At 42.3% G+C, this 18,863-nt stretch overlaps 1 protein-coding gene across 4 annotated transcripts; it reads right to left on the reverse strand.

Moving 5' to 3' along the window:
* Positions 1–391: 391 nt before the first annotated feature.
* trappc14 (trafficking protein particle complex subunit 14) lies at positions 392–16,961 on the reverse strand. Of its 4 annotated transcripts, none has more exons than XM_080903794.1 (12): positions 16,411–16,961; positions 14,039–14,101; positions 10,811–10,940; positions 10,531–10,617; positions 9,557–9,677; positions 9,292–9,439; positions 6,128–6,189; positions 4,638–4,810; positions 4,017–4,150; positions 3,634–3,779; positions 2,757–2,918; positions 392–2,269 (listed from the first exon to the last, which is right to left on the reverse strand). In XM_080903794.1, the coding sequence occupies exons 1-11, from the start codon at positions 16,843–16,845 to the stop codon at positions 2,777–2,779; spliced, it is 1,641 nt and encodes a 546-aa protein (XP_080759920.1). In that variant the 5' UTR covers positions 16,846–16,961; the 3' UTR covers positions 392–2,269; positions 2,757–2,776. The 4 variants fall into 4 exon arrangements, with proteins under 4 accessions (XP_080759920.1, XP_080759921.1, XP_080759919.1 ...); XM_080903795.1 differs by having other exon boundaries at positions 9,292–9,361; positions 14,018–14,101; positions 16,411–16,960; XM_080903793.1 differs by having other exon boundaries at positions 3,649–3,779; positions 14,018–14,101; positions 16,411–16,960.
* Between the last annotated feature and the right edge of the window lie 1,902 nt (positions 16,962–18,863).

The following is an 18,863-nucleotide window of genomic DNA, read 5'->3' on the forward strand; positions in this document are numbered from 1 at the left end:
TGGTGAAGGCTTGTGAGTTAACATATGCCACCACACTGTGGGTGGTCAGCACCTTCAACGGATGGTCCCTCACTATATGTGCTGTCTTTTGTATAATTTTTGACACCCCAATGGCATGCTGAGTGCATCTCGGGTGCCTTGTCTCTAATGAATTCAGCCTGATGCTGACGTACATAAGTACATCTCTTCCCCCCCCTTTTTTCTGAAACAACACCCCATTAGCTATCCCGTGTGTTTCAGAAACATCAAGATAGAAGGGTTGTTCATAATTAGGGATAGCAAGATCAGCCGATCTGGATAAGTCCTGTTTTAATGCAATAAACGCCGACTCAGTGGCCGATGTCCATGGCAGTTCAGCCTTAAGATTTCTGACACCTGCCGTTTTTACTGTGTAGCACCCACAGTGTGGTTGATGCCACTTGCTGCACTAGAGAACCAGGAACGTATATTTCCAAACTGGGTTACGTTGTTAGAAAGGTCGCTCAATACTTTTAACAAAAGCAAAAACCCAGCAGCTGTGCACAGACTCACTAAGATTACAGTCTCAGCTGCACATATTCAGGATGTTGTGTCCTATGTACACTGTGCTGAACACAACTGTTCTAATGAGAATGAGAACTTTGATGGCCCATGATGCCCTAACCCTAATACATTCACAAAGTATTACATCATCTGACCCTGACAGTCACTGCACATACCTGTAACTGTTACGTCCGTTTTTTAATTGTAAGCCTATTTTTGCATTTAACTCTACTAAACTGTGCACAATGTTTAGGCAGATGCTCAGATTCTAAGACATTGGTACCACCAGTGCAATGACTCCAAACATGCACTCGCACATGCAATCATCTTCAGTCTCAATAAAAATGAGTTACAGTGGGATGCAAACGTTTGGCAGCCTTGTTAATAGTCCTTATTTTCCTGTATAAATCGTTGGTTAATAAAGAATGTCAGTTAAATATATCATACACACACACAGTGATATTTGAGAAGTGAAATGAAGTTTATTGGATTTACAGAAAGTGTGCAATAATTATTGTAACAACCAACGATTTATACAGGAAAATAATGACTATTAACAAGGTTGCACAAACGTTTGCATCCCACTGTACGTCCTCTTTAAACTGTCAGCCTCCTACAGTATCGCTCGTTTTCTACTGCACAGAAAAAGCAGTTTTAATAAAATCAGTGTTAGCAAAAATTATATTCACAACTAAAGTGCAGATTTTATAATTGTTAATGTTTTTTATGTAAAAAAAAATCAAGCAGCTGTTTCTAAGCCGCATCGGGCCCATTTTTGGTCCACGTTCACAAAGTTGAGTGCGCTGCCCGCCAGCTCAGCTGCTGGGATATTTACTCTGGTTATCCTCGTCTTTTTATGATCTGGAACATGCAAGTCTAATAAATCAAAAACAAGAAGGAGATGAAGGAGGGGGCAAATATCACAGCAGGAAGGTCTGAAATATTAGACAGTGCTGCTAGAAGTTAAATCAAAAGATAAACTGAAAGTAAGTAAGTAACTACTGCAAGGGCTCGACACACTCTGACTGGATCCTACTATAAAACAAAACTTTTAGCCCATCAGTCTCTGTGCAAACCATAGAGGCTGACATAAGAATAGTTTAAGACATAAATCCTTTAAGTTTGAGGCAAGAAGCCAAGAACCAGCTGTAAACCTTTGACATGTTAAATAGAATGAGTAATTACATTTTTATTGTTACATATAAAGGCCACATGGCACAGTATGCAAAACAAAACAAAAAACATTTCTTTACAAAAACGTAAAAAGTAAAAAGTTTTGTTATCACATCCACATTTTGAGACATGAACATACTGGAGCTTACTTTGTGCTATTGAGCCTGACTCAATGATGCTAAAAGGAAACTCGAGCGAAACCAACAGATTCAAGCATAAACAGAGACGTGTATGAACAGTTATACACAGTTAAACAGGTTTAGCAAAAACAAACATTTTTAAAAGGTCTTTAAAGGAAATAAAAATGTTGATGTGATGGAGGGAATTTGTCATCAGGGAGAAGCGTAACAAACAGAAGTATCCCTCCACTGACCTGAGCTCACATCAGAATCTCATCAGCACCAGTCCTCTGACTCATCTTTCATTCCTCATTCACTGACTCCATCTTTACCATTTATTATAGTAGGACTGCTGCTTCTTCTTCATGAAGACAAAGATCTGACGGCTGCTCTGTGTTGAAGCACAGCCACAGAACAGTGATGCTTTTGTCATAAGCTCCCACAGTCCAGATCACCTGAACGGAGAAACAGAGTGAGAAGAAGTTTAAAATGCTCCTAGGAAATGTACCAACATTAGACCAGTTTGCAGTAGATTTACATTTGTGTACATTTTGATAGATGGACATTTTTCACCACTATCCATTTGATGGCAAATAATCGAAATACAAATTTCATTCCAATTAATTTTAGGGGGTCTAAAGTTACTTAGAATCAAACCGCTCCTTCCAGTCAGCTTGGACAAAGGTTACTAACACTTTCGGCTGTCGTGTTGCTTTAGTCCCATGATAGCTTGTTGTATTGTTTTTCTACAGCCAGAAGCTGAATGTTAACCATGAACATTAAGTAACATGAAACGTATTTCACTCCAGCTTCCTAAGTTTTGTCTTATTTTTACAACATTAAGAGCCAGTCCATTTTGATTGTGCAACTACAGAAGGCGGTTAATGTTTCACCTCAATAAAACAGGTAATGTTGAACAGTACATGCACCAAAGTTTCCTACCTTTTGTGTACATCTTTGATTCATTCCAGCACTAGCACCTTACACTCTCTCTTGGCTATTTTTACCAGTGAAACAAAGCTGGGGTCGGGGGGCAGGTGAGGGGCTCGATTAACAGTTCCTGCAGGAGAGGTTGTTGTCTGGAGCTCTGCCATAGCGCCTGACCTGGACCCAGAACAAAGATATCACAGACATCATTGTGGACTGCAATATGAAAGATTGTCTTAAATGCGTCTCCAATCTTGCATAACTACTACAATGTCTCTAAAAAGTGTATCGTCTATTATGTGAATCTTTTATACAAACATATTTGGCTTAAATCTGACATAGCTCAAAGGAATTTCCATCCATCTTCTTCTTCTGGAAACAACCTAAGCAGAGAAGTCTCCAGCCACCTCCCACAGCTTATTCAGGGGGACGCCAAGTCGTTTCCATGGCAGCAGAGAGATATAGTCTTACCAGTTTGTCTTGGGTCAGCTACAGGGTTTCCTCCAGGTGGGACACCTTGGAACACCTGACCTGAGAGGAGCCAATGAGGCAACCTATAGATGCCCAAAACAATGACCCGGCTCATTTCCAGAAGCAATAGCTCGACTCTGAGCACTTCTTGAATGACTGAACTTCTCACCATCTCTAAGGGAAAGGGCAGCCACCCTCTGGAGAAAGCTCGTTTCTGTTGCTTGTATCTTTGATCTTGGTCACAACCCTCGCCCACCCAAGTTGATAAAAGGTCATTTCTTCCCTTTTTACAGTTTTCAATTAATTCAACTTAACTTTACTCATTTAATAAAAACTTTTTTTCCCAGTCGCCCACACCCCAGTGGAAGTATCTCAGTGCCCCACAGTTTGAGAAGCAGTCTTGTACAATGACCCTCCATACCTGAGATTTACTGACCAAAATGGCTGGTGGTGGGGGAAGCTCTTTAACCGGCTCAGGCTTCGTCCTTCGAAGGTGTTTTTCAAAGGTGACTGAGGCTCCGTGGGCGGTGCGGGCACAGAAGCTGTAAACTTCATATGCTGGCTCAGCTACCGCGTTATCATAGACATGTGGAAGATGGAAAGCCATTACTTACATTTTTTGTCAAGCAAAACTGTGCTAAATAAAAACAATACAGCAGTATGAGCGGTGTAGTAATTCCTGGTTTAAAGTTCTTCAAGGATCAAACATTAAACGGAGCATAAACAGGATTTACTGGGCTGGGTTTGTGCACTGTTAATATTAAGACAATGTCAATACATTTAACAACTTATTTCCTTTGGTACCTCAAAAATCCCAGTTTTGAGAATCTGGAAGGCCACAGTGAAGGACAGCATGGAACCTTTCTTACACTGGCCCAGGTTGTTGAGTGGAGACTGGCACACAACCGCTCCCACACTGGGATCCTGCTCACTTCCTCCTAGATGGATGCATGGACAGTGAGGAGCAGGTAACAAACATAAGCAGGGGGAAGAATGAGAATTTAGACTGGATTAGGTATCCGATAGAGGATTGGAGCAGAGAATATTTATCCAATGCAAGAATCTAAGGCTACGTTCACACTGCAGGTCTTAATGCTCAAATCTGATTTTTTTTATCAAATCCAATTGTTTTGGCTGCTTGTTCACAATACAAATAAAATGTGACAGCAAACGCGCTCTAGGGTGAACCCTCAAAGCGGCCCGCATGTGCAAAAGCAGACGTCACACACAACGCGCTCTGTTTACGGAAGTAAAAATGGTGGCTACGGATCTAGTAGGTGTTGTTGCAGCAGTCTATCAATTTCTCTCCATGCTAATCAAGTCCAAAACCTCAGTTTCTGTCCATTGACTCGCTGCAGATTCAGGAGAGGGAGCAAATAATTATTTCCCACACGCTAGGAACTGTCTGTAGGATTTGATACTCACCCTCTGAATTCCAGATCAGACGAACAGCAAGGAAATCTTGCAAATTGTTGAGCAGCGTATATTTCACCCAGAAGTGTTGTTGAGGCCTGACGGTCCTTGGGCAGGACGCCATCATCACCAACTCCGGACGATTTAAGTGAACACTGGGTATCGAGTAACAAGTAGAGATGCATCTGGAGAGAGCATGATAAGTATTATATTTCTATTATTAGAACATATAGCAGGAATTCTTCTTATAAGAGAAAACAAATAGCACAACAAGACTACAATTTCAATTCTATACAATTATAAACAGAAAAAAGTCATTTAATGTTCTTATATGGAGAGTGTTTTGGTTTCTTCTTTAATACATTTTGTATTTCACACATAAAGGCATACAAAATGACACAATGTGCTTATCCCTGTCAGGGTCACGGGGGGCAGGAGCCTAGCTCGGCTACCACAGGGCGAGAGACAGGGTACACCCCGGACAGGTCGACCAGTCTATTGCAAGACTGATACATAGAGACAGACAACCATTCCCACTCACAGTCGTACTTATGGGCAATTTAGAATTATAAGTTAACTTAATCCCACTAAACTTTGGTCTTTGGACTGTGGGAGGAAGAGAACCCACGCAAACTCCACACAGAAAGGCCCCAGGCGCTGGAACTGTGTTACTCCTGCTTGCGTTTGTTGAGCAATTGCTGTCCTTCTACAGCAATGCATAGTGGTCAAAGGTCTAATGTAGTGCAGCCACATACATGATCCATAGTTGCTACAGTCTGCGCTAAGGGTGCAAACACGCACTCAGTTGTTATTTAAAATAGATGTTAAACTACAAATTCTGGAAGTCATATAAATATCATCTCTTAAATTGTTTAAAAAATTGTTTTTATTTTGCCACAGTTGGTGAAATTAATCAATTTACTTTTATACTAATTTTCTCTAAATCCTGTTATATGTTTGTGTTCAGTCAAATAACATAATAGTGCTGTAGATCCAAAAATATAGGATTATAGATCTCTCTCTCTCTCTCTCTCTCTCTCTCTCTCTCTCTCTCTCTCTCTCTCCATATATATATATATATATATATATATATATATATATATATATATATATATATATATATATATATATATATATATATATATATATATATATATATATATATATTAAAGGTTATTTGTATTTAGAAGCCTGCAGCCTTTTGATGATCCTTTGGTGCCCTCTAGTGACTCATGTGAAATAGTGATCAACTGGGAAATTAATGTTATTTCTGTTAAATAAACTTGTACGATCTTTATTTGTAGACCACACTAAGCAAAAGATAAATAAAAACTCAAAGGGAACTTTAAGTCTGTTTGCCATCCTTTACTGGATGCAAGCAGCAGCTGTAATTACTTTAAAATACACAGCAGTCGTTTCATATACACAGTACATGCAGACTCCAGGATTGTTATGTACTGCTACTGCTACAGAAATACCTCAACAAGAAGACAAATAGTTACCTCATGGCAGGATGTACTGGACTGTGCCACTGTAGGACAGCCAACAATGGGACTTCCAAACCCTATGAAAAGACAACAACATTATTTAATAATTAAAACCTCCTCTTCGACCCCTCTACCTCTCACATTGGACTCTCCGGGAGGCTTCAGACTGAAAGCCCCATAGAGGGCAGAGAAGTGACAAGGTGATGAGAGGCATTATGAGGTATGGTCTTTCCATGTGATTTCCATGCATCCTCATTAAATTTTCAGTTTTTACAGGTGGGATAAGGTCCCTAGGCTAGTTGCCCCATGCTAACCAAGCCTACCTCGGATATGGGCAAGAGAAAAGGGAAACCATACCATCGCCAGGATTAACAAGGTCCCTGTCAGGTGTTGAGGAGCCAGGATACTGATGAAAAGTGTACTGAAACAAGAAGGCTCAAGTCGGCAAGAGATGAGAACAGGGCACTGTTGGAGTACTAATATGCAAGTAACCCCAGGAGAAGAGGTTACATGAGCGGGATGTGGGACCTCTGGTATCTCCAGCATCCAGATTGTCAGCAAAACAACTACTAACTCAGTGTTCCAACATTTGGAGGAAGGAACTGCTGTCACAGCTAGAGACTGACGAGGTACAACACACAAGCTACGGCAAGGGGGAGCCAGGAAGACAAGTTGGGGGGAGATATCATCATCACCCCCACCCGAGCTTGGGTACCAAGCCCAGGTACGATGGAAGAAGGAGCGCTGAGTGTGAGAGAAACTGACCTGAAAGGTAGGATCATGGTGAAGCTTTAAATTTGGACCCTCCGTATTCGGTTACCAAGATTACGTGAAGCACTCTCTGAAGGTCTACTAGATGATGTGAATGCAGCACTACGGACAGTTCCTACTGTAACCATCACTGAGACTAATCAATACCCTTCAGTACCCTGGAGAAGGAGACTGGAGGTCAAGATCAAGGTAGCGTGGAGGGAAGTTATCGGTATTGAAGTAGAAAGAAATACAGCAAGCATGATAACCTGCCTCAGTACCACATGGAAGCTCCTGTCAGGCATCATATCGGAGGCTGAACAGGCAAATGGTTCAATACATGAGCGGCGCACAGAAAGGAATCAGCAGGAATACTAGAGGAGTGAATCCCCAGCTACTGGTAGACAGAGCAGGCGCCTGAGACTGCAAGAGTTTGAATAATACAGGCTAAGGGAAGCATGTATAAAGTAAACAGAAAAGGCAGAGTGCCTTTAATTCCTATGGCATGTTCTAACCTCTGTAATACAAACGGTGGTGACCAGTAATGAAAGCAGCACTGTGATGTGGCAGATTTCTTTTCTGATGTATTAATCATACATTTTTATCGTGTCACATTAGTAATAGTAATAGCAAGAGCACTCCTGTCACTTAGTTGTATGCATGTGCACTACAAATGGGCCTTATGCTCTACACACACACACTTGACGCAGTGAGGCCAGTGTTAGTTCATGGGAGAGGTTAAACAGATAGTGAGCCTCCTGTTTATCAGGGACGTAAATCCTTGGGTGACGGCCAAGCAGAAAACAAAGTCATAATTCTGTCTGTGAGGGAGAATTATGACTCTGCGGTCCTACCTACCTATGTCATGTTTGGTGACAGGGTGTGTACCACACTCAACATGGACCAGAGGAAGCAAAGGAAAGAGTTGTCTCAGGAGATTAGAAAGAAAATCATAGACAAGCATGTTAAAGGTAAAGGCTATAAGACCATCTCCAAGCAGCTAGATGTTCCTGTGACTACAGCTGCACATATTATTCAGAAATTTAAGATCCATGGGACTGTAGCCAACCTCCCTGGACGTGGCCGTAGGAGGAAAATTGATGACAGATCAAAGAGACGGATAATCCGAATGGTAACAAAAGAGCCCAGAAAGACTTCTAAAGAGATCCAAGGTGAACTTCATGCTCAGTGAACATCAGTGTCAGATCGCACCATCCGTCGCTGTTTGAACCAAAGTGGGCTACATGGGAGACAACCAAGGAGGACACCATTGTTGAAAACAAATCATCAAAAAGCCGGACTGGAATTTTCCAAACTACATGTTGACAAGCCACAAAGCTTCTGGGAAGATGTCCTGTGGACAGATGAGACCAAAATTTTACTTTTTGCCAAGACACATCAGCTCTATGTTCACTGACAGAAAAATGAAGGAGGAGGAGGCTCGGTTATGTTCTGGGGCGTCCTCTGGGGTTGAATCTGTGCAGGGTACATTGAAATCTGAAGATTGTCAAGGTATCCTAGAGAGAAATGTGCTGGCCAGTGTCAGACAGCTTGGTCTCAGTCGCAGGTCATGGGTCTTGCAACAGGACAATGACCCAAACACACACAGAAACACCCAAGAATGGCTGAGAGGAAAACACTGGACTATTCTAAAGTGGCCTTCTATGAGCCCTGACCTCAATCCTGTTGAGCATCTTTGGATGAAACATGCCGTGTGGAAAAGGCGCCCTTCAAACTGGAAACAACTGGAGCAGTTTGATCAGGAGAAGTGGGCCAAAATACCTACTGAGAGGTGCAGAAGTCTCATTGACAGTTACAGGAATCGCTTGACTGCAGTGTTTGCCTCAAAAGGTTGTGCAACAAAATATTAAGTTGTGGGCACCATCGTTTTTGTCCAGGTCTGTTTCATGCATTTAGTTTTTTTTAAATAATTCTGTTCAAGCATGGTTAAAAAGCAATGTGTGACTTTCAATGGTTAACATTCATAGAATTTGTATTTACTTATACTTTTGTTTTACAGTTATTTCTGTGACCATTGTGAGTTTTTCGCTCATTGACTGAAGGGTACCAAGAATTTTGTCCACGTCTGTAAATCATATATAAATCACGGTTTATGCAAGCAAATTGTTAGTACAATCACTTCCTTTATTTCTACCGTGTGTGGACTCAGTGGAGACCTTCAAAAAGCAGCTAAAGACGTGTTTATTTCAAAAAGCTTTTAATTGGAACAGGGTTTTATGATATATGTGTTTTTACCTTGTAAAGCACTTTGTGACACGTGTCTGTGAAAGGTAATATATAAATAAACTTTACTTCCTTACTATTTATTGTAATCATTTGGCAGCTTTAACTTTGCACTAAAACTTGTTTTCACAAAATCGCACTGGTTTTAAAAAAGTAACGACACACTCTCCAGTGTGCCTTCTCACCTTGCTGGATTGCTGTTCTTCTTTCTCTTGTAGCTGCAGCTGAAAAATGAAGGTCTGCTCCTCCAGGGCACTAAGCATACAAGGTAAATGTGATGATTTGTTGTCTATCCGACAGAATGAAGCCATGCTGATCTCTGCTGACTGGTGGCTTTAATAGAAAGTATAAAGCGTTATGCTCATTAGGAGGCTAAAGAACACAGAAAACAACTTGCCAATTACTTCCCTGCTTACAAAGCATTTGCACACCGAGTGCATATGTACTTACCAGACATTGTCGACTACGAGCACTGAGCCATCAGGCATCATGGGAAGGTAAGACGAGTTATAGTTTGGAAGAATCTTCACATCTTTGACACACATTCTGTCCTGTGAGCTGCAGTTCATCACTGAGGAAAAAGTAACCCACTAATCATTAGCTGTTTATGAGCTTATTGTACTTCTAGGTACAATTGCATCATTTTGGTGTTTTGCTAACTTGACGCAGTTTTCTGGACCATTCAAATTCCCAATTTTTGCTAAATTTAACAGAATAGTATTGTATATTGTGTATATTCATTTTGTTTGAAGTTTAAAATGCAGTAAAAATCAGATGAAGGTAGCGTGACAGACGTTTACTTTGATTACACAAAAATGAGGCAGGACTACGTGATGGATAATTCTAAGGAGCTCGGAAAGCAACCAGCTGGGCTTCTTTAAGTTTCTTGAAGACGTTTCACCTCATACTTAAGCTCTAAAATCAAATAGTGGCGAGTCACAAGTAATTACACCCTATTTAAACCCCAGTGGGCTGCCCCCTACTGTTGCATTTAAACCGTATTTAAACGTGTTTGGGTTTATGTTAGGACTACTCCTGGCAACGAATTTCTTACTTGACTAACTATGTGGGGGGGAAATGAGACACTTGCTTAAAACTAAGAAACACTCAAATATTCATTTGAGAACTGTATGATGAAAAAATGTCAATTCCATAATAACAAAAGGGATTTGAAACCACGTATCACACTGTTTAGTAATGAATCATGGCGCTTAACTGTGTGGCGTCTGACATGGTTAATGATCAACATTAAACATTACACGTAGCTGCTTTAGTTTAAGGGTCGTGATATAGCGGCTGCTGTTTCACTTAATACTGAGACAGGTAGCTGTCGTTTAGGAGAGATCCAGATTTGGGAAAATACAATTAAAAAAATAATAAAAGTCCACGTTTTGTGTCTGTGTGTGCATGAGCTGCTGTTCTACCCTTGAGGACGGTCAGATGTTTTCCAGAAACAGTCATATGTCGACACTGGACACTGGGAGGTGGAAGAACATCCAGGGTAGTGCTGACTAGGAAAGAGGAAACCATGGTGTTTGTTTACTATCAGACTGGACAATGGAATTATAATTTATATGTAATCCAATGGGACAGATACTGGTTTCCTAGTCTTATGACCTCATTAGTTGTAGGTTTTAGACTACAATCCTTTTTAACTCTTGTGACACACAGAGCTCATTCAGTATGTTGAGATGGCGTGTTTACCTTGTGCCTTGAAGGTGCTAAGATCTTGTCTGAAGGTGCATGTTGGACTCCTAAACTGCAGCAGAGTCAGGTAGCCAAGCTCCCTTAATTCTGCATTTTCCTCCATCTGCTTCCACACAGTGACTACAATCTGTCATCACAGAGAGGCATTCAACTACAGGTTCCACCTCTAGAGTTCATCATACAGGGTACTATGCAAAAGTCTTAAGCCACCTTTAATTTCTTACACTTTGTTAGGAAAACTGGAAATAATAATAATGGATTGCATTTATACAGCGCTTTTCGGGGCCCCAAAGCACTTTACAATGCCACTATTCATTCACTCTCACATTCACACACTGGTGGAGGCAGCTACGGTTGTAGCCACAGCTGCCCTGGGGCAGACTGACAGAAGCGAGGCTGCCATATCGCGCCATCGGCCCCTCTGGCCAACACCAGTAGGCGGTGGGTGAAGTGTCTTGCCCAAGGACACAACGACCGAGACTGTCCGAGCCGGGGCTCGGCAACATTCCGGTTACAAGACGAACTGCCAACTCTTTGAGCCACGATCGCCCTTATACATAAATACATAAAGTTTTACTGAAACTCAAGTTGTCTGCAGCGTTTCCTGACTGCCAGTGCCAGCCTTGTCCCTGAGACGCTGCGAAGGGCGAACTGAACCTCCAGCCTCCCGGGGATCCGGCAGCTTATGCGCCACAGCAGACGCAGCTGCAGCAGGAGGCAGAGGGCCAGCAGCTGCTGGAGCGTCGTCATCCTCGGCTCCTAACGTGTTCGAGTCAGGGGTCACCAATGTGGAGGTAAACACAGACGAGACGAGAGCTCTCACACGCCAACGTTTCTCACTCTAACGTTATTCTTGAACAAACAACAACTGCAAACATCGTACCACAAAACTCAGCAACACACTTCCTGCGTGTGAGTGGAGTCCACCACAGTGGAAATAAAGCAAAAACAAGAGTTTGTAGATAAGATAAGCTTTCTTGTCATTTCTGTCTTCACAAAGATTTTTCCGGGCTTCTTGAAGGGCTTTCCAGAGGTCTAATAGGGTTGTTGGCTGCTGCTGTTCTCTGTAAAGATGATGCGGGCTCCGAGGAGGCCGATCCATGATGTACTCCATTGTGTGTTTTTCTCTTCAGGTACGCTTTTACTCCTCTTTTTTACTTTAGTTTGGTTTTAAAAATTTTGTCATCTAGTTTTTGTTTTTAGTTTAGTTTTGGTTGATTGTAATAACATTTCTACTCAGTAGTGTGCAAGCCTGACAATATCAGGCAGAACTGATCCAGGGTATCACTGAGCTGGATCGTCTCAGGTGCATAGTCTCAGATTGACCGAAACAATGTCTAGATTGAGGTCAGGCATGTGTGGGGGCTGGTCAATAGTATCAGTTCCTTCATCATACTCTTGTCACATGAGACCATGTGACCATTCTGGTGCAACACAAGAAACCCAGGACCTGCTACACCAGCGTATCATCTGACAGTGGCTCCAAAGATTTCACTCTGACACCTAACGGCCATCAAGCTGCCGTTGCCTAGCTTGCAGAGGGATGTGCATCCCTCCATGGATGAGGTTGCCCATTCCCTAACCTACAAACAAACCAGTCATGCTGAGCATTATTACAGGCAGCATAACATCCCCCATGACTTCTCCATTACTTTCACATTTGCCACATCCACTCAGGGTGAACCTGTTAAGAGGTAAATGAATTGGTTTTTATCAGCACCTCCAAGTCTGAGGCCATGTACCTCAGCTGGCAAAGGGCGGAGAGCCCACGCCGGGTCAGCGACAAGTTCCTGGTTGAGGTTGTTCAGGAGTTGGGTGCCTCCTGGGTGAGGTGTTCCAGGCATGTCCTACCAGGTGGAGGCCTCGGGGCAGACACAGGACATGTAGGAGAGATTATATGTCTCTACAGGCCTGCGAACGCTTTAGTGTTCCACGGGATAGGCTAGAGGAGGAGGCAGGAGGTCTGGGCGTCTCTGCTTAGGCTGTTGCCCCCGTGACCAAGGGTTGAATTTATTTAATGCTTTACTTTGATTAAAAAGTGTTCCTGTAATTAGTTTGAGTGTATAAAGAAATCAGGGATGAGTCAAGACTTTTGAACAGTTTTGTACCATTTAGGAACAATAAGCACAGTACAAACAAACACTAACAAATATAAACACTAGAACCTATACAATACATGTTTACGTTTTTTTACACCATTTAAATTCCTTTTACTGAAGGCATCAGAACTATGAATGAACACATGTGGAATTCTGTAATAACAGAAAAGTGTGAAATAACTCAGAACATGTTTGATATTTCAGGTTCTTCCAAACAGCCTTTGCTTTGAGTCCTGCTTTGCTCACTCTTGGCGTTCTCTCCATGAGCTTCATGAGGTCGTCTCCTGAAACGGTTTCCAACAGTCTTGAAGGAGTTCCCAGAGATGCTGAGCACTTGTTGGTCCTTTGCCTTCACTCTGAGCTCCATCTCATCCCAAACCATCCACACTGGGTTTAGGTCAGGTGACTGTGGAGGCCAGGACCCATCAGACCAAAGCACAGATGTCCTCTGGTCTAATGTCCACTCCTTGTGTTTCTCAGCAGCTGTTTGACCATAAAGGCCTGATTCACACAGTCTCCTCTGAACATGTAGAGATGTGTCTGCTACTGGAGCTCTGTGTGCATCTATCTGGGCTCTGATCTGAGCTGCTGTTAACTTGTGATTTCTGAGGCTGGTGACTCGGATGAATGTAGAGGGGACTCCTGCTCTTCCTTTCCTGGGGCGTCCTCATGTCAGACAGTTTCATCGTGGTCTTGATGGTTTTTGTGACAGCACTTGGGGACACATTCAAAGTTTTAGCAGTTTTACAGCCTGACTGAGCTTCAGTTCTGAAAGTAATGACGGACTGTTGTTTCTCTCAGCTGATTGGTTCTTGCCATAATATGAATTCTAACAGTTGTCAAATATGGCTGTCAGCTGTGCACCAACCTGACTGCTGCACAACACACCTGATGGTCCCAACCTCATTAAGAAGGCAAGAAATTCCACAAATGAGCCCTGACAGGCTCACCTGTGAGGGGAAACACGTCAGGTGACCCCATCATGAAGCTCACTGAGAGAAGGCCGAGGGTTTGCAGCGCTGTCAATCTATCTACATCTATACACACACACACACACACACACACACACACACACTACGTGTACATGCATACAGGTGTGTCCAACCTTGGCTTTACGTGTACTGACTGGCAGCTTGTCCAAAGAGACAGTGAGACAGAAGATAAGCTGGTCTTCCAACACCCAAGCAGACTGCAGGAGATCAACATAAGACAATTTTTGTTTAAATAAATAAAATAATATGGACTGAGTTAAACAATCAGTCACAACAGTACGATATCTAACAGCTGCCATCACAGGTAAAACTCTTAAAACAAACACTTTGGTAAATAAAAAATGAAACCTGTGCTCGCTTAATGCTAGTTTAGCTTTAATTGTGGTGGAAAATAATGTATGCGTTTCAGTTTTCTGTTTGCAGATATTTATGTATAGACATTTACAACAGCTGATAAATTAAAATTTAAAGAATAGTTTTACAATCATTTGTTGTATGTGTTTGTTTTTTCCTGAACAGTTTGTTGTAGCAACTCTTTTAACTCTGCATGTTATGGTAATTCAACTGTGCAGGTGCCCTGCTGCGACTGCTGCATGGATGTACGGCTCCTGAATGACTGGCTGCAGCCTTATATATAAAGCCTGGAGCGCTTCACACACTTCTCCTAACAGCTGAGGAAGTGGAGTGGGTGAGCTGCCGTTACTTTGAACACATCGTTTTCTCCTGTTTTTGGACAGGAGGTCAGACTCTGTCTTTATTTTGGTTCCTTTCCTCTGTGAGGTCGTGTATGTTGGCATCCATCAGACCTTAGCTTTGTTTTATTTACTATTTTGGCCTCAGGTCACCCTGAAGTGTTGACACTCCTGTTCTGTTGTTTTTGCCTCATTACTTTGTAAATAAATGCCATGTAATGACCAGTGATTGTTTCCTGTGGCTGCGTGGGTGTTGGTGGGGAGCAAGTGCCTCATCCATGCCATCTCCTGGCCCGCAGACGGGTTGTAACAACAGGGACTAGACAGGAGAGTGCTGGGAGTGTTTTTGTACTTATGTAGTTTGTTTTTCTAAAAGTAACCTTTTACTTTCACTCCTCACATTTTCAAAAACAGACTCATTACTTTGCATTCAAGAGGAGTTATTATTTGTTACTGCGAGCCTCCAAACATCAAACTGATTTATGTGTAAACAGTAACACATCCATGGCAGTCCTGTTGTGTAATCGTCAGCAGAGGATGATGCATAAAAGAGCTGAAGTGTGTCAAAGTCAGGGGTTAAAACTGGGCTTCATGAGCTGCAGGGCTTCAGCATCTAGTCAGCCCCACAGAAGGTGAGTGAACATAAAGGGAGTAATGTGTTACTGAAGGTCATTTCAAATGCAGCATTTCTGCAAACACACAAATTGTTTTTGCGCAGTTTGTGTAACAGTGTGTTGACAGGGAGAGAAAAGAAAGAGCTAACTTCACTCAGACAGACAGGACGTGGCAGGAAGAAGAGAGCTTACATTTAAAGGTAAGGATGCTCGTGGGATTTTTTAAAACGAGATACTTTGTTTGTATATGTGACTTTTTTTTTAATTTTGAAACATGCTGCAAATCAAACTAAGGCATGAAAACCCTCTGCAGGTTAGTTTTCTGCACTGGGACGACTTAAAGTAAAGCACATTGGCTGTGGGTTCATGGCCACAGTTAGCTTAAATCACATGTAGCAGAGAGTCACATGAATTTGATGAGCTTAGATCCACTGATGAACTCCACCTTGATACTGGTTTTATAGCATCTAGTATAAAGACAGTATAAATTGTGGAGGATGAAACATCTGCTCACATCTGGTTGAATCCAGGTGTGTCCATCCACAGAGAGCAGCAGGTCAGCTGATCACAGCCTGCACAGTAAGAACACCTACTGGAGCTCTCAGGAGAAATGAGTGTGAGTTTGATTCAGTTCCCCACACTGAGCCGTGACAACCAGTTTTAGGTTCCCCACCTGCTGAACCCACTTTAACCTCTGACTGTGCACACTTCCTGTTTACAGGCAAAGTCCCCTCTACAATGGAGGCAACAGCAAATAGATTTGATTTTCCTTTTTCTTCAGACTCAAGCTGAGTATAATTAGAATCAAAAATAGACTAAAGTTTGTGTTCCCCTCTACTGATATTATTCTATCATTATGTTCACATAGCACAGGGTTCAGCATCCTCCTTTACTTCGAGCACATTTAGAGCCTTTACTTTTTTTTAATCAAGTAAATAAGTAGAATCAGTACTGTAACTTTTACTGGAGTATTTTTACTAGTAGTATCTGCACTTCTACTCGAGTACAGACAATCTAAACCACCCTGTTTTTTGTTTTGTTTTTTATCTAATTAGGACATATGTGTAGGTTACTTAAAAACCAATTTTTTTCCTGTCTCGTTGTAGGTAACATGCGACAATGAGTGATGACAGTTCTGCAGAAACATTAGATGTGTGTAAATCTATGGACTTCCTCTTCTTCAGTACTGGCTTATTTTACCTTGGCTTGTTCTGTCTCGCTGTGCATCGCTGCACTACTGGGTGAGCACTTATGACTGAGGAGTTGGTGACACTGTGTGAAGGTCTGCTTGTCCCCCCGTCTTCTTCCGCTCTGTTCTGCGGTCCTACACTCTACATCCTCGCTGTCTTCACTGCAGCTGCTCATGCGGTCACACTGCTCAGCCGGTGTCTGCCTCCAGCTCTCCGCGGCGCACACGCTCGCCAGAGCGCACAAAGAACCCCCCAGGTCCTTCCGAGACAGAGCACCATCGTCCCTGTCCGTTAAGCCCCGAAACCGCAACACCAGCAGAAACTGGAGAGTCTCCCCGAGGTAGACGTTCTTTCGCTGAGGAAGCGTTGTGTAGTTTGCTGCGTCTGATAAACTCGATATTTGGGCGACAGGAAAATACAAACAAAACTTGTATTGCGACTCCATCGTGGCGGTGGCTAACTCTGCCTCTGCATTTCACCGCGCCTGAACAGGAGCTTACTGAAAGCGCCCACCGATGTGTGCATCCTGCTTCCTTTCACTAATAGCGACAAAACAACAGGACGATTAATCGATGTAGAGAAGACGAATCAGACCAATGCAATCAAAAGTCAGTGACGAAAACCAGAAAAACGAAGGCATGCTGTACCAGGATGCAGTTTACATAAATAACATTTATAATAAGATCATTTTACGTCACCTTGCAGTGACTTCCTACTAAAGCTTAACTCTAAGCCCATGCAGCCCTAACTGACAGCTGCCACACGATATTGCCAACAATATTTGCTCATCTGCAAACACACACATGAACCTGAGTGAGATCCCATTCTTAATCAGCTCACCTGGGAACCTTGTTTTCCACAAGGTGCAGGTCTGTGTTTATGGGAAATCTGACCAGTCTGACCATTTGTGAGGTCAGACACTGATGTTGAACCAGACGCCCGAATCACAATCTCTGCTCTAGTTATTTCCTCAGGTGTTCTGTCAGGTGTTCATTCACACCAAACTGTCTGATCCATGAACAGGGAGGGGTCGTACCCATCACTGGGAGCATGAAGCTGAAATCCATGAAGCTCTCTGCACACTGTTCTTAAGGTAATATTACAGCCACAGTCTTGGAGGTTTGCTGGCAGCCTCTTTCATTCCCAATCACGTCCACTTCATTATAACTGTGTCAGTTGGCGATATCCTCCTAAGACCCAGCAATTAACTTTTGTCCTCCTTTGGGGACACGAGTCTGATACTTCTACATCATGCACCATATATATGACTCCTGCTGTACTGTCAGGGGGCATCCTGGCTTTTGTGTGGGCTGGGCAAACAGAACACATCAGCTTCCATATTTTATGGCCATGAGAGATTAAGTGATACTTCTGTTTTTTGTAGATTCTATTGCTTAAACTCAAATTGTTCCTTCTTTAATTTGAGCATCTTAACTTAGATCTAGATTTCTCAAATGTGTAGTAATTACAGGCTTTCCAAAACAAAACTTTTATTCTGTGTTCTTTTAAGTCGGCAGAACTTACTACCTCATAACCGATTGGAACAGTGTCTATACTTCAGGAAGTAGAGGGCAGAATGAGGCAGAAAGGATTTTACTCAGAGCTGTCGAAAAGGAATCAGTCAAACGATGAAGTGGAGGAAGGCCAGACATCAGAGAGGGAAGGTGAAAGCTAAAAGGAGGTGATGCACCTCATCCAAAATAAGAACTGTTAAATGTAGGGCTGTGAAGTTTTTAGGCACAACAGTATCAAACAACGTGGCCCACAACCACGTGATTCTCTGACTACATCAAACAGAAAATAGGCAACACTTTGAAATAAATATTAGCAAGTCCATTAAGGCAACAAATGAGAACAAATGTCCTCAACAAGGCTGCCAAGGAAAGATGTTTCCCTTCACAGGCGATCTCCTGTCTGAGAAACCAAACCTCATAACTTCAGAGCTTATACATCTTGTCCATAATAGACTGTGGGTGTCATCATTTTGCCCGTTCTCAGGCTCCTCAAACGCTGGCACGTCCTTTAATCTTTTTGTTTGCCCTGTCTGTCCTGCATCTCTGACAACTTCCACAGTTCTGAATAAAATATTTTTCAGCTTCACTCAGCTTCACATTCTGTGATCAAACAAGCTGATGTCCACTTCAAGGAACAGAATATTACAAAAAAAATGTTTCTGTGAAATTAAATTATCTAAAAGAATCTAAATATCAAAACATGTCTCGGGAGGAGTGTTATGAACTCCTTGGCCTGCTGTATGATCTGATTCGAGACAGTTTATACCTCAGTATATTTCTGAGTGCTAACTATAATGTACAAAGCAGCCTGCTAACTAAACTCACTAGCTTTAGCTGATAACTGAGCAGTCCAACCTGTCGATCAAATATGGTTGTTTCACAGAATAGTTATAAAATGACATGGTTTCACGTATCTACTAATTCTACGTCATTTAAACCTGCAGTGTTT

The sequence above is a fragment of the Rhamphochromis sp. 'chilingali' genome, assembly GCF_963969265.1.
Source record: "Rhamphochromis sp. 'chilingali' genome assembly, chromosome: 1".
Lineage (NCBI taxonomy): Eukaryota > Metazoa > Chordata > Actinopteri > Cichliformes > Cichlidae > Rhamphochromis > Rhamphochromis sp. 'chilingali'.